The sequence below is a fragment of the Lolium perenne genome, chromosome 3 (genome assembly GCF_019359855.2).
Source record: "Lolium perenne isolate Kyuss_39 chromosome 3, Kyuss_2.0, whole genome shotgun sequence".
In the NCBI taxonomy this organism is placed as follows: Eukaryota; Viridiplantae; Streptophyta; class Magnoliopsida; order Poales; family Poaceae; genus Lolium; species Lolium perenne.
In genome coordinates this window covers 134,105,573-134,119,768 of record NC_067246.2, presented here as the reverse complement: position 1 = coordinate 134,119,768, position 14,196 = coordinate 134,105,573, and the positions used below count along the sequence as shown (strand labels likewise).

The 14,196-nt window shown below is 47.2% G+C and overlaps 1 protein-coding gene across 1 annotated transcript; it reads right to left on the bottom strand.

The window, feature by feature from the left end:
- Nucleotides 1-11,738: 11,738 nt before the first annotated feature.
- On the bottom strand, nt 11,739-12,242 carry LOC127339638 (uncharacterized). Its single transcript, XM_051365461.1, has one exon. The coding sequence runs from the start codon at nt 12,240-12,242 to the stop codon at nt 11,739-11,741; it is 504 nt and encodes a 167-aa protein (XP_051221421.1).
- Nucleotides 12,243-14,196: the final 1,954 nt, after the last annotated feature.

Genomic DNA, 14,196 nt, shown 5'->3' with positions numbered 1-14,196 from the left:
GGGCTCAAATTCTTACGGGATAAATAGGGAACTTCCTTTCTTTTTTATCTTTTACCCCGTTCACTGCTCATCTTCTCCTTCAAGCCTCCTGTTCCTCTGCCTCTCCATCAGAAGCTTCGTTTACCATGGGCAAAAAGAAGAGTGGCAGCACATCAGAGACGGCCAAAGTTAGCCGTGACTGGAGCGCCTCTGCCATTTCCAACCGCGACATCAACAAACTTCGCGCCCTCGGCTTCATCTCCGCATCTGAGGATGACATTCGTCTCCCAGGTTCGGTTTCTCGCCCAAATCCCCCGAAGGGCTTCACCGTCATGTTTGCCGCTTTTCTGTTCCGTGGCCTCTCTCTTCCGGCACACGAGTTCCTTCGCTCCCTCCTTTTCTTCTATGGGATTCAGCTCTGGCAGCTGACCCCGAATTCCATCCTCCACCTTTCCATTTTTATCACCGTCTGCGAGGCCTTCCTCGGCATTGAGCCTCACTGGGGCCTTTGGAGGAAGATCTTCTATGTGAAGCGTCATAACGATAGCAACGGCCCCCCCGTTGTCGGTGGCGTTGGCTTTGTTGTCAGGAAGGAGGTCGACTACTTCGACTATCCGATGAAGGAATCCGTCCAGGGCTGGCGCAACAAGTGGTTCTACCTTCGGGACCCCGCTGTTCCTGGGCGGCGTTCAAATCTCCCTCTTTTTGACGATGTCTTGGTAGCTCATAAGAAGAAGTCTTGGAACAATGCCCTTTCTCCCGAAGAAAAGGCGACAGCCGATGAGCTATTCGAGCAAATAGTCACTTTGAAGAATACAGGAGGCCTGACGATGTGCGGCACTGAAGTAGTTTCAGTGTTCCTACAACGTCGAGTGCAGCCGCTGATGTCTCGCCCTCACCAGTTGTGGCTTTACACTGGCAAAAACGACAAGTCGAGGGTCAACTCTGCCGACCTATCGGCAGATGAGCTCCAGAACGAAGTTCGTCGCCTAACATGCCTCAGCACCAAGGACACCATTGTCTTGACATCAGCGCGCCCTCCTTATGATCTCAAGCATCTTCCGTCCGAGGTAACCTTACCATTCTTCGTTTACTGTTATTACTTCTTTTTTCTGCTTGTGCCTTACATGTTTTCTATCCTTCCACAGGCTCCCGCTGTCGCCCAATGTTATCCTCCCTCACCCGAGAGCGGCGTGGTATTAGAGGATGATGATGATGATTCTGAGGGAACCGAGGATGCTCAGCACGTCCTTGAGGACAGCGATGTCCAAGAGGAGGAAGCTGCCGAAGATGACGCCTTTCTCAAGAGCAGAAGTCGTAAGCAGGTACATGATGATCTTATCACGTCGGCTGAATCAAGTCCTAGAGGAGGAGATAATGATGCCGACGAAGCTGCTTCGCCTCCTCCTGCTAAGAAGGGCTCAACAAGTTTCTTCGTGGACGAAGATGATCTGGACCTGTGAGCATTTATATTCTTTTTATTTTTATTTCTTGTCACCTTGTATGCTAACTGCGCATTGTACTTAAATAGCTCTGACGATGACGATGTTCCTCTCGCAAAGAGGGCTAAACTAGCTTCTGAGAGAGCAGCATCGGCTAAGGAATCGAACCCTTCTCCTGCCAAGTCAACACCTCCATCCCGAACGGGTGTAGAGAAGGTCCCAGTATTGAGAGTTATTCCTCCTGATGATGCTCCTACCCCGCCGGCTGGCCACGATCACGTAAGTACTTAATCTGTCTGGCTTTGCCGAATTTCCATCACCCGACTCCTCTTGATTTTTCCTGGCTGCAGCCAATTTACGCTACAGTCGATGCTGTGGCGGACTTTGCTGAACAATTTACTCGCCTTGAGGCTGAAAACTCCCAACTTCGGAAGGCCGTCAAATCTTCGGCTGATCAGGTGGTTGAAGCCAACAGGCTCGCTGCCGATGCCAAGAGTGAGAACGCCTTGTTGAAGGAAGAAGTAAAGAGGCTGAAGCATTAGATGAAGGATGATCAAGATGCTAGGCGTGCAGCGGCGGCTGCAATTGATGAGAAGGAGGGTGTCCTCCGTGAATCCATCAAGAATTTATTGGGTAAAAATCCTCGTGACACGCCGCTCCTTTCTTGATGTTTTCTCCATTAATTGCTGATACGTCTCTCTTTCAGAGGCCGCTAATATAACTGTCAGCCGACATCATCAGCTTCGGGAGGATTCCACAACCGATGCTTTGTCACTTGCTGCTGAGTCTAATGTCCAGATCCTCAGATTACTGCAGAAGTCCAAGGGGGCACTATCAAAGTTATACTCGGTGATCTTCCCAAAGGCGAAGCTGGACAAGACTCTCGACGAGATGGCGGAAGCTTTCCTTGTCGATCCTTCCGAGCCTATAGAGGTACTGAAACGTCGCAGCCGCTTGATTGGTGCGGTTCTTACTTTCCAGTTGCTTATCGCCCACGGGATGGGGTCGGAATTGGAAGATTTCTCTAAGGCACTGCCTGTTGATGACGAAAACCATCTAGTCGACCTTGAGCCTTTCAAGAGATCGGCAATAACTTGCGCCAACCGGCTTCTGAAGTTGGTGGACGAAGCACAAGCCAAGCCTATTCCTGAGTCAGCCCCTGGTTCAACGTCGGCGAATCCTTAAACTGTTATTCGATGTGTTGTACATAAGATTATACGTAACTCTTTTAAATTCGGCTTTGTTGCCAAAGCATCCTTTTGCCTGTATGATGCGCACTCAATGCTCCCGATGGGAGTTTTTATATTAATGCTTGGTCTGAACTGAGGACGTACTGCAGATTCCTTCATCTTCTTCCCGTGCCGAGCTCTTTCCGAATACTTCGGGTAATGATGAGTCAGGCCTTGTTCGTCAGTTACGTGACCAGGTGTCTAGTCTAAATAAAGACATTACTTCCCTTCGTGCGATGGCTGCCTTGGTGAAGAAGAAGGGAGAAATAGCGACTGCCGTCGAACAATACGCTCTCGATGGTCTTCATGTTGCTACCGAAAGTTTGGGTTGTGAGTATTAGCATGTCTTCTGATTCTGGGTATAGCTTGAATGTTCTAACATTCGTTCCTTTTCTAGTCGTAGCTTCGGATGCAGCTGAAGAGGACAGGAAGATTCATGAAGAGGTTGAGGCGATGACCGACGTTGCGCACCCAACGCATGGTTTATGGCTGCATCGTCCGAAGGCTGTCATCATGGCGAAGTTTAAGTACCGGGTGATGAAGGCACATTACTATTTTGATAAATACTATGCCCTTCTTACGATGGTTTGGCACACCTTGTTTCCTCCGGGATCGTGCACCGAAACTTTGTCTGGCTTGTTCACCCGATTCAAGTCTCCCGAGAGGATTCGGCTGCTAGTGCGGAAAGAGCTTCTAGCTGGTGCTGAGCTTGCCTTTGCTTCAATATTGGCATGTCATCCATCTTTAGATTTAAGAGCCGTGGCGAATACTGAAAGGGATTTAGGCCAATACTATGATGTTGCTAGAGGTCCTGCTCACACCATTGTTTCTCGAATGGAATCATGCCTTGAAAAGGAACTGAAGACCCACTGGGACCGGGGATCCCGATTATGAATGTAATAACCTTGTATTCGCATAAGATTGTTTACTGCGTACGCTGCACGCTTATGTTAATTTGATTGATATTTTGTTGTCGAGTGCGGCTGAGTAATCAGTTCAACCTGCTTACTCGACGACTTCATTGTATTTTATGCAATGTTATTGCGAAGTCGATATGTAATTTATGCGAAAGCTCGGCTTCGTCACACGGTGCACCGGTTTGAGCCTTATCTTATGACAATGTAACCATCGACTGCAGCACTCGCGTATTTTTCGAGGCTTGGATTGGTTGTTTTTGTGTGTCATTAATCTTAGCTCTCGCTGAGAGTATTTAATTAATGACATCGTGTAAACACGTTTCTTCAGGGCCAATGCTCCCGATGGGAGTTAGAGCCGATGGAAAAGGCTCCAAACGTTACGTTCGGGTGCCAAAGCCTAAAGCAAGAAAAAGGGTAACAAAAATCTGATTAGATGTTTATTCATAATGTAAAGCAACCTTGTAGGCCGTTGAATGAAAAAACAATGGTATCCTATGTATAAAACCGTCGCAATTGCGCGATGTTCCACGGATTCTCGACATCTTTTCCTGAGGCTGGATTTTTGAGCCGATAAGCTCCTCCTGGTATCACTTCGGTGATGATGTATGGTCCTTCCCATGGGGATTCCAGCTTCAAGGGTCTTTTTTGCTTCAACCAAAGTACCATATCTCCAACACTGAAATTTCGACTGCGTATTCGTCGGCTGTGATAATTTCTCAGCGCTTGTTGGTAGACCGTTGTTCTTGCCAAGGCGATATCTCGTGCTTCGTCAAGGAGGTCGACAGCATCTTGTAGCGCGATATTGGAGGAGGACTCTGTGTACGCTGTTACTCGAGGCGCTTCAAATCGGACGTCGGCTGGTAGGACTGCTTCGGCTCCGTACACCAAGAAGAATGGAGTGTATTGAGTCGACCTGTTGGGGGTGGTACGCAAACTCCATAGCACAGATGGTAACTCTTCAACGCAGGCTCCGGCTGCGCCTTTAAGGCGTTTCTTTAAACCATCCCCTATTAAACCATTGATCCTTTCCACCTGGCCATTGGTCTGGGGGTGAGAGACTGATGCGAATTTCAATTTGATCCCTCCATCATCACAAAATTTCCTGAACTCCTCGGAATCAAAGTTGGAGCCGTTGTCTGTGACGATGCTGTGGGGCATACCGAATCGACAGGTTATTCCTTTGAAGAATTGAACCGCTGTTTCAGCCTTTTGGTTTCGCACTGGTACTGCCTCGATCCACTTAGTGAATTTGTCGACTGCAACTAGTAAGTTCGTGTGTCCTCCGGGTGACGATCTTGGCAATGGTCCAACTTGATCGAGTCCCTATTGAGCGAACGGCCATGCCAAGGGTATTGTCATTAAATCCGTTGCAGGAGCGTGTGGTTTCGACGAGAAACGTTGGCACGCATTGCACTTCATGACTAGATCCCTAGCATCCGACGCTGCCGTTGGCCAATAAAATCCCGCCCTAAAGGCTTTCGCCACAAGGGCTCTGCTCCCTGCATGATGCCCACAGGTTCCTTCATGTATCTCGCGCAACAGTGCTTTTCCATCTTCAATGGCGATGCACCTTTGGAAGATCCCTGAGATGCTACGCTTGTAAAGCTCACCATTTATCACTGTGAAGGCCTTTGATCGTCTGACGATTCGCTTAGCTTCCACAGGGTCTTCTGGCAGCTCTTGTTTCGACAGGTACGCTAGGAATGGTTCGGTCCATAGTGGCTCGAGGAGGAGAACTTGTTCGGGAGGAAGGACTGGAGATTCTTCAGTCGAAGGTTTTTGTAGTGAGCTTTTCTCCAATTCTCCAGCCGATGGTTTTGGAGATGCAGACGTCTTTTCTTTAATTGATCTTTGAGCGATCACTTCGTAAAAAAATCCGTCTGGGATAGGGGAGCATGTGGACCCGATGTTTGCCAAAGTGTCGGCTTCCTCGTTACTGGCTCTGCCGATGTGCTTAAGCTCGCATCCTTCGAATTTAGCCTCCATATTCTGATACAGCTGTCGATAAGCAACCATGTTGTCACTGACTGCATCGCACAGGTTCATCGACTGCTGGACCACCAGGTTTGAGTCTCCGTAGATTTCTAGGCGCGTAGCACCACACGCCTTCGCCATTTTCATTCCGTGTAGCAGCGCTTCGTATTCTGCTTCGTTGTTTGTCGGCAGGGAGAAATTCATGCGTAGTATATACTTCATCTTATCTCCCTGTGGTGATATCAACACCACTCCTGCCTCTGCGCCTGTACTCCGTTTTGACCCATCAAAGTACATTACCCATGACCCCGACATGTCGGGTGTTGCTGGTGTCTGTGATTGGATCCAATCTGCCACAAAATCTGGGAGGATTTGGGATTTTACCGCCGTTCGGTTGACGTAGGTTATGTCGTGTGGCGCTAACTCGATGGCCCATTGAGACACTCGACCTGTTGCTTCCGGATTGGTCATTATGCTCTTCAGGGGTGCTTCACTTTGATCGGGTGCTCCGTGAAGTAGTGTCGCAGCTTGCGAGCCGACCTCCACACTGCATATGCCAACTTCTGGTGATGGGGATACCTCTGCCATGCGGGGGTAAGTACTTCACTGAGGTAGTAAACGGGCCTCTGCACACCATGAACTCTCCCTGCTTCTTCTCGTTCGACAACCAAAACGCTGCTGAAGACTTGAGCTGTAGCGGCTATGTACATCAGCAGTGTCTCCTTTTCGCGCGGAGTCACGAGCACCGGGGAGGTCGATAGAATTTTCTTCAAATTGTAGAAGGAGTCTTGTGCCTCCTTTGTCCACTCGAACTTTTCTGACTTTTTCATCAAGTTGTAGAAGGGCAGAGCTTTCTCCCCTAGCTTTGCGATGAACCTGCTAAGCGCTGCTAATCGGCCTGCCAACTGCTGCACTTTGTGCAGATTCTTTGGCGGCTTCATGTCGAGAATAGCTTTGATCTTCAAGGGATTAGCCTCGATTCCTCTGGCTGATATGAAGTACCCGAGTACTTGTCCTCCTGGCACTCCGAAGAAACATTTCTTGGGATTTAGCTTGATTTTGTATCTGTCCAGATTGTCGAAGGTTTCCCGCAAGTCATCGATGAGTGTGGCTGCGTGCTTTGTTTTCACCACGATATCGTCGATGTAGACTTCAATGTTCCTTCCAATCTGCTCTGCGAGGCAGGCTTGCATGCAGCGTTGGTAGGTAGCTCCTGCATTTTTCAACCCGAAGGTCATGACGTTGTAACAGAAAATGCCGTGTGGAGTAATGAACGCGGTTAGCTCCTGGTCCTCCTTCTTCAGTTTGATCTGGTTGTACCCGGAGTATGCATCGAGGAAAGAGAGACGATCGCACCCGGCCGTAGAATCGACTATTTGATCTATTCGAGGCAGCGGGAAATGATCTTTCGGGCAGTGCTTGTTAAGGCTAGTGTAATCGATGCACATGCGGAGGGCGGTTGTGTCCTTCTTCGGCACCATGACTGGATTGGCCACCTATTCAGATTCGTTAAGCTCTCGGATAAATCCCGCCTTGCGAAGTCGATTAACTTCTTCACCGATTGCTCTTATTTTAGGTTCGGAAAATTGCCGCATCGACTGCTGTACTGGTTTGGCCGTTGGGTCAACATTTAGGGCGTGCTCAGCGAGTTCCCTGGGGATACCTGGCATGTCGGATGGCTCCCATGCAAATATCTCCCAGCGCTCACGGAGGAACTCGATGAGCGCGCTTTCCTATGCGACAGCGAGGTCAGCCGAGGTGTTGACCGTCTTTTTCAGATCAGTAGGGTGCACCTGCAGCTTCTTGGTTTCCTTTGCAGTATCGAACTCATCGGATCTTACGTTTCGATTGTCGGCTGGCGGCTGTGTGTGGTCTGTAATGGCGTCGATCGCGTTGAGTTCTTCTTTGGCTCCAAACTTCGAGGTGATCTTCTGGAATTCCCTGTCGCAGTTGTCTGACCGAGCGAAGCTGCCGTGAACGGTTATTGGGGTCCCGTTGTTGCCTGGCATCTTTAGTTTCAGGTATGCATAATGAGGCACGGCCATGAATTTGGCAAACGCAGGCCTGCCAAGGATGGCGTGGTACTGAGATTCCCAGTCGACTACCTCGAACTCGACCTTTTCTTTCCTGAAATTACTGGGCGTGCCGAAGACTACGTCCAATGATGTTTTGCCTAGCGAGTAGGCGGGTCGAGTGGGTATAATGCCGTGGAACCTTGTGTCGGATTCTTTTAGCATGTCGACTGTTAAACCCATTGCCCTCATTGTGCTGGCGAATAACAGGTTCAAGCCGCTTCCTCCGTCCATGAATACTTTGCCCATATTGTACCCTCCAATCTGTGCTTCCAGGACAAGGGCCGCGTGACCGGGCCTTGGGACGGCTTTCGGGTGGTCCGCCCTGCTGAAGGTGATGCTCTGATCTGACCAGTCGATGAAATCCGGCATATCAACCATGGCAACTTCCGCATATTTTACTTCTCGGGAGAACTTTTTGATTTCTCTTTTCGAAAAGCTGGTTTTGTGGATCATGTTGATTTGTCCACGCAGCGCTGGGAATGCCTCGACTGGTACATATTCGTCTTTTTCCATTGGCTCGTACGGTTCTGGTACATATGGTTCTGGCTGATGGTCATAGGACCTTGCTTTCTCTTTCATCATGCGAACTCTTGATGTGGCTTCAGCTCTAAGGTCGTCGCAGAACTGTCGAATCTCTAGGAAGTGTCGGCAGTTCCTTAACAGATGGCTGGACTTCTCCCGACCATCTTTAGGATCGAAGTAAGAGTGGAGATAACATGGCGCCTCAAGTTGCTCTGTAGCTGAGAGGTGTGGAGAACGTGTGCGGCCCCTGATTGACGACATGTCATAGCATCGAGAGTGGACTGATGTTCTACCTTCCTCTTCACGGTGTGAGCTCCTTCGTCTCTTTCTTTGTCCAGCTGTGGCGTCGAGATTTTCTCGGTTGCTCTCTTGTATGCTTCTGGGCGAAATTTTTAGGGCTGTTGCCGAAGGGACACCCTCCTGAGGCACGGCCTTTGAGTCGGATACGCCGGCCCTGGGGAGGCGAAGAAAACCTCCGGAGTCAATGACGAAGTGGACGCCACTGAAAACAGCTTCCGTGTTGTGAGACGGTGCCATAGAATTCGGGTGAAGTTCTTCGCGGCGCGGCACGAAGTCGAAGGATCCACAGCGGATCGGATCTCTTGACTTTGCTGTTGTCGGTGACTCGAGTAAGAATGCCGCGGACGTAACTGGTGCTGCCGATGACCTGCCTTGTGCCGACAGATTTCCCACAGACGGCGCCAATTGTCGAGGGTACTCCTCACCAATGCCCTCCGATAGGGGCTTAGGATTGATGGAATCCTGTAGGCTGACGCGAGACATCGGTTCACAGACAAGCGGGGAGAGCAATTTACCCAGGTTCGGGGCCCTCGATGAGGTAAAACCCTTACGTCCTGCCTGTCTGTTCTTTGATTATGATGACAATGGGTTACAATGGGGTGCCGAATAGTTCGGCTGAGATCTAGTCGAGATTGCTATTGCTAGGGTTACCTAGCTCTAAGCTTTCTCTGGCTAAAGTTGCTAAGATTGATCGTGTCCCTCGGCAGCCCCTCTCCTGGCCTTTATATAGGAGGCCAGGTCTCAAGAGGCCTGATCGAGTACGACTAGGTTTACAGATCTGATCTTTCCTTGTTTATTCGCTTCCTTGACTTGCTCGTCAAGGAACCTTCTGGTGCGCCGACCTAGTGGCCCATCTCGTCTTCAGGTGTCTTCATGGGCCTCCAACTAGTCAATACCGGATAAGGCAACGCTGGTTACTCGAAGGGTAATGCCCACGTCAGGATGAACACCAGATTTTGTGAGGACATTTGGTTAGGTCATAAATCTTTGGTGGAAGAATACCCATCACTTTATAATATTGTAAATCATAAAAATGTCACAGTTAAAAATGTGCTTGCGACGAATCCTCTTAATATTAGTTTTAGGGGGACTTTAAATGACAACAAATGGGAAAGATGGACACATCTATTACACATGCTTATTATGGTACAGTTAAATGATAGTGAGGATAGATTCAAATGGAACTTAATGGCTTCTGGTGTTTTTTCGGTGAAGTCCATGTACAATGATCTCCTCTCTGGACATACAAGGGGATCCGGGTAAATAATGACATAGGTCATTATTTCCAAACTAAAAAAGGATTGCGTCAAGGGGATCCAATGTCACCAATTTTATTTAACATCGTAGCGGATATGCTTGCTATTCTGATTGCGAGGGCAAACGAAGATGGCCAAGTGGAGGGTCTTATTCCACATTTAGTTGACGGGGGCTTGTCTATTCTTCAATATGCTGACGATACCATATTATTTATGCAACATGATCTTGAAAAGGCACTTAACATGAGGTTAGTGTTATGTATGTTTGAACAATTGTCAGGCCTAAAGATAAACTTCCATAAAAGTGAACTTTTTTTTGTTTTGTAAAGGCCAGACAGAGGGAGGATGATTATAAATCTCTTTTTGGTTGTGACATAGGTTCCCTTCCTTTTAGGTATCTAGGGATTCCTATCCATTTTCGCAAATTGAGAAACGGTGAATGGAAACCGGTGGAGGACAGGTTTGAGACAAAATTAAGTAGTTGGATTGGGAAACTTTTATCATATGGCGATAGGTTGGTTCTGTTTAACTCGGTTTTAACTAGTCTGCCAATGTTTATGCTTTCTTTTCTCGAGATTCTGAAAGGAGTTCGGAAAAGGCTCGATTTTTTTAGGTCTCGGTTCTTTTGGCAAAGTGATGGTCACAAGAAGAAATACAGGCTAACGAAATGGTATATTATATGTAGACCCAGGGACCAGGGCGGTTTGGGAGTAGAGGTTCTAGATTTAAAAAATAAGAGTTTGCTCAGCAAGTGGCTTTACAAACTTTTTAATGAGGAGGGAATTTGGCAAGAGCTGCTCACTAAGAAATACCTGCATTCTAAAACTTTGTCACAAGTTTCAGCAAAACCAAGTGACTCGCCTTTTTGGAACGGCTTAATGAAAGTAAAGGAGGAGTTTTTATCTCGGGGTTCTTTTGTGGTTGGTAATGGGATGAACACCAGATTCTGGGAGGACATTTGGTTAGGTCATAAATCTTTGGCAGAAGAATACCCGTCACTTTATAATATTGTAAATCATAAAAATGTCACGGTTGAAAATGTGCTTGTGACGAATCCTCTTAATATTAGTTTTAGGAGGACTTTAAATGACAACAAATGGGAAAGATGGACACATCTATTACACAGGCTTATTATGGTACAGTTAAATGATAGTGAGGATAGATTCAAATGGAACTTAACGGCTTCTGGTGTTTTTTCAGTGAAGTCCATGTACAATGATCTCCTCTCTGGACATACAATTTCTCTCAAGAAACATATCTGGAAGTTGAAGGTGCCACTAAAAATAAAGATTTTTATGTGGTTCCTCCACAAGAAAGTGATTCTTACGAAAGATAATTTGGTCAAACGAAATTGGAATGGTTCTACCAAATGTTGTTTTTATGATCAAGAAGAGACAATACATCATCTTTTTATATCTTGTCCTTTTACTAAGTTGATCTGGAAGATAGTGTACATGACTTTCAATATACCTCCGCCATTGAATATAACTAATTTGTTTGGAAAATGGCTAAATGGGGTAGACAAAAAGAGTAAAGCTCACATTAGAGTTGGAGTATGTGCCTTGCTTTGGGCAATATGGAACGTACGTAATAATTGCATTTTTGACAAAAAAAATTCCATCATTTCTGCAGGTTATTCCTTTGGCTACCCATTGGATCCATATGTGGTCCTATCTGCGCCCAGAGGAAGAGTGCCTTGCCATGGATATTGGGTGCAACCGACTGGCAACGGTAGCACTGGATTTTTACAGCCGGTGCGGTTGGTGTGCTGATCGAAGACTAACATGATGATGCAAAGGCGTTTCATGCTAGTGGTTTTTAGATGGCTTGTTTTTGTAGCAACTTTGGGTGATCCATGAGGTGTAATAAGTATTGAATTTTTTTATTTTGCTACTTGTAATAACTGGATTCGTTTTAATAAAGCAAGCCGCATGCATCAATTGATGCAGAGGCTGGGGATACCCCATTTCGAAGAAAAAAATGGAACATTGGCCCATCCAAATATCAGTTTATCTTCTCTTTCTTCCGTGGCGTCCTTCTTCTTCTACTTATTCCTCTTCTTCTTCACAAGATTTGTCACAATGATAGAATTTGCCAGATCATATAGACTCAGAATGAGATTTTTGGTGGGATTCGGGAGTATCTTCAAGAGGTCGAACGCAGAAGTAATATGAATACAGTAGGGACTCAACATTTCCACATCCTTGTCGATAGTCGTGCCGCAGAATCTGATGCTCTCGTCCAGCAAGAACTCCTTGAGAACTTGTGGCACTTCATCAGCCCAACAAATCTGGAATAACAAATTCTCGGACGCCACAGAGAGTTGAAGGACGGCGGCGCGCTGATCAGCCTCGCAAGGGTTGGTGAACTCGCAGTCCAAGCCGACGCACTTGATTGGTGCGTTGTCGAGATAGTCCCTCCTAACGGCGCGGATCCACTTCTCCACCCTTCTTGCACGGAGAGCAGCCGTGATCTTGAAGGACATCCTTTCGGCCATGAGGTGGTATATCCGAGATCTAGGAGCCGGGTCGCGCGCGAGGTGTTCCATTGAGGTCGAAATGTCGACGGAGAGAGAGTTTTTTTGGTAGAGGTGTAGGGATTCGTAGCATAGAAAACAAAAATTTTCCTACCGCGAGAACGCAATCCAAGCCAAGATGCAATCTAGAAGATGGGAGCAACGAGGGGATGAACGAGACTAACCCTTGAAGATTTCCAAAGCCTACGAGAGGAGGCTCTCGTTGCTGCGGTAGACGATCACTTGCCGCTTTCAAAAGCGCGTAGAAGATCTTGACGGTGCCACAATCGGGCAGCACCTCCGTACTCGGTCACACGTTCGGTGTTGATGACGACGTCCTTCTCTCCGTTCCAGCGGGCAGCGGAAGTAGTAGATCCTCCTCGGAATCCTGGCAGCACAACGGCGTGGTGGCGGTGGTGGTGGAGAACTCGGCAGGGCTTGCGCTGCGGGAGTATTATGTGGACGAGGAGAGGCTAGGGTTTGGGGAGAGGGGGTGGCTAGGGCGCCGGCCATGGGCAGCCTAGGTTGTGCAGCCAAGAGTGGCTGCCCCCTCCCTCTCCTCCTCATTATATAGGTGGAAATCCCCAAGAGTTGTAGTCCAAGTCTTCGAATAAGACCCCAACAACAAAACCTCCCATAGGTGGGAAACCTACTCAAGGGGGGAGTCCTACCCAAGGTGGGACTCCCACCTTTCCCTTAGGTGGGGTGGCCGGCCACCTATGGTGGAGTCCACCTGGGACTCCACCCCTTAGGGTTTGGCTGGCCATGCAAGGTGGAGTCCCTCCGGGACTCCACTTTCCATGGTGATTTCTTCCGGACTTTTCTAGAACCTTCTAGAACCTGCCATAAATGCACCGGATCATTTCCAAACTTGGAATATGACTTCCTATATATGAATCTTATTCTCTGGACCATTCCGGACCTCCTCGTGATGTCTTGGATCCCATCCGAGACTCCTAACAAAATTTCGAACTCCATTCCATATTCCATATCTACTTAAACGACATCAAACCATAAGTGTGTCACCCTACGGTTCACGAACTATGCAGACATGGTTGAGACCTCTCTCTGACCAATAACCAATAGCGGGATCTGGAGATCCATAATGGCTCCCACATATTCAACGATGACTTTAGTGATCGACTGAACCATTTACATACGATACCGATTCCCTTTGTCACGCGATATTTTACTTGTCTGAAGTTTGATCATCGGTATCTCTATACCTCGTTCAACCTCGTCTCATGACAAGTACTCTTTACTCGTATTGTGCCATTCATATGCTTGCAAGCTATTAGACGACATTCCAGCGAGAGGGCCCAGAGTATATCTATCCGTCATCGGGATGGACAAATCCCACTGTTGATCCATATGCCTCAACTCATACTTTCCGGATACTTAATCCCACCTTTATAACCACCCATTTACGCAGTGGCGTTTGATGTAATCAAAGTACCTTTCCGGTATAAGTGATTTACATGATCTCATGGTCGAAAGGACTAGGTAACTATGTATCGAAAGCTTATAGCAAATAACTTAATGACGTGATCTTATGCTACGCTTAATTGGGTGTGTCCATTACATCATTCATATAATGACATAACCTTGTTATTAATAACATCCAATGTTCATGATCACGAAACCATGATCATGTATTAATCAACAAGCTAGTTATACAAGAGGCTTACTAGGGACTCCTTGTTGTTCACATAACACACATGTATCAATGTTTCGGTTAATACAATTATAGCATGGTATGCAAACATTATCATAAACACAAAGATATATTATAATAACCATTTTATTATTGCCTCTTGGGCATATCTCCAACAGTCTCCCACTTGCACTAGAGTCAATAATCTAGTTTACATATGTAAAGATATAACACCTTGGCCTTCCGGTGCTTTATCATGTTTTGCTCACGGGAGAAGTTTTAGTCAACGGATCTGACATGCTCAGAAACGTATGTATTTTGCAATTCATTTGC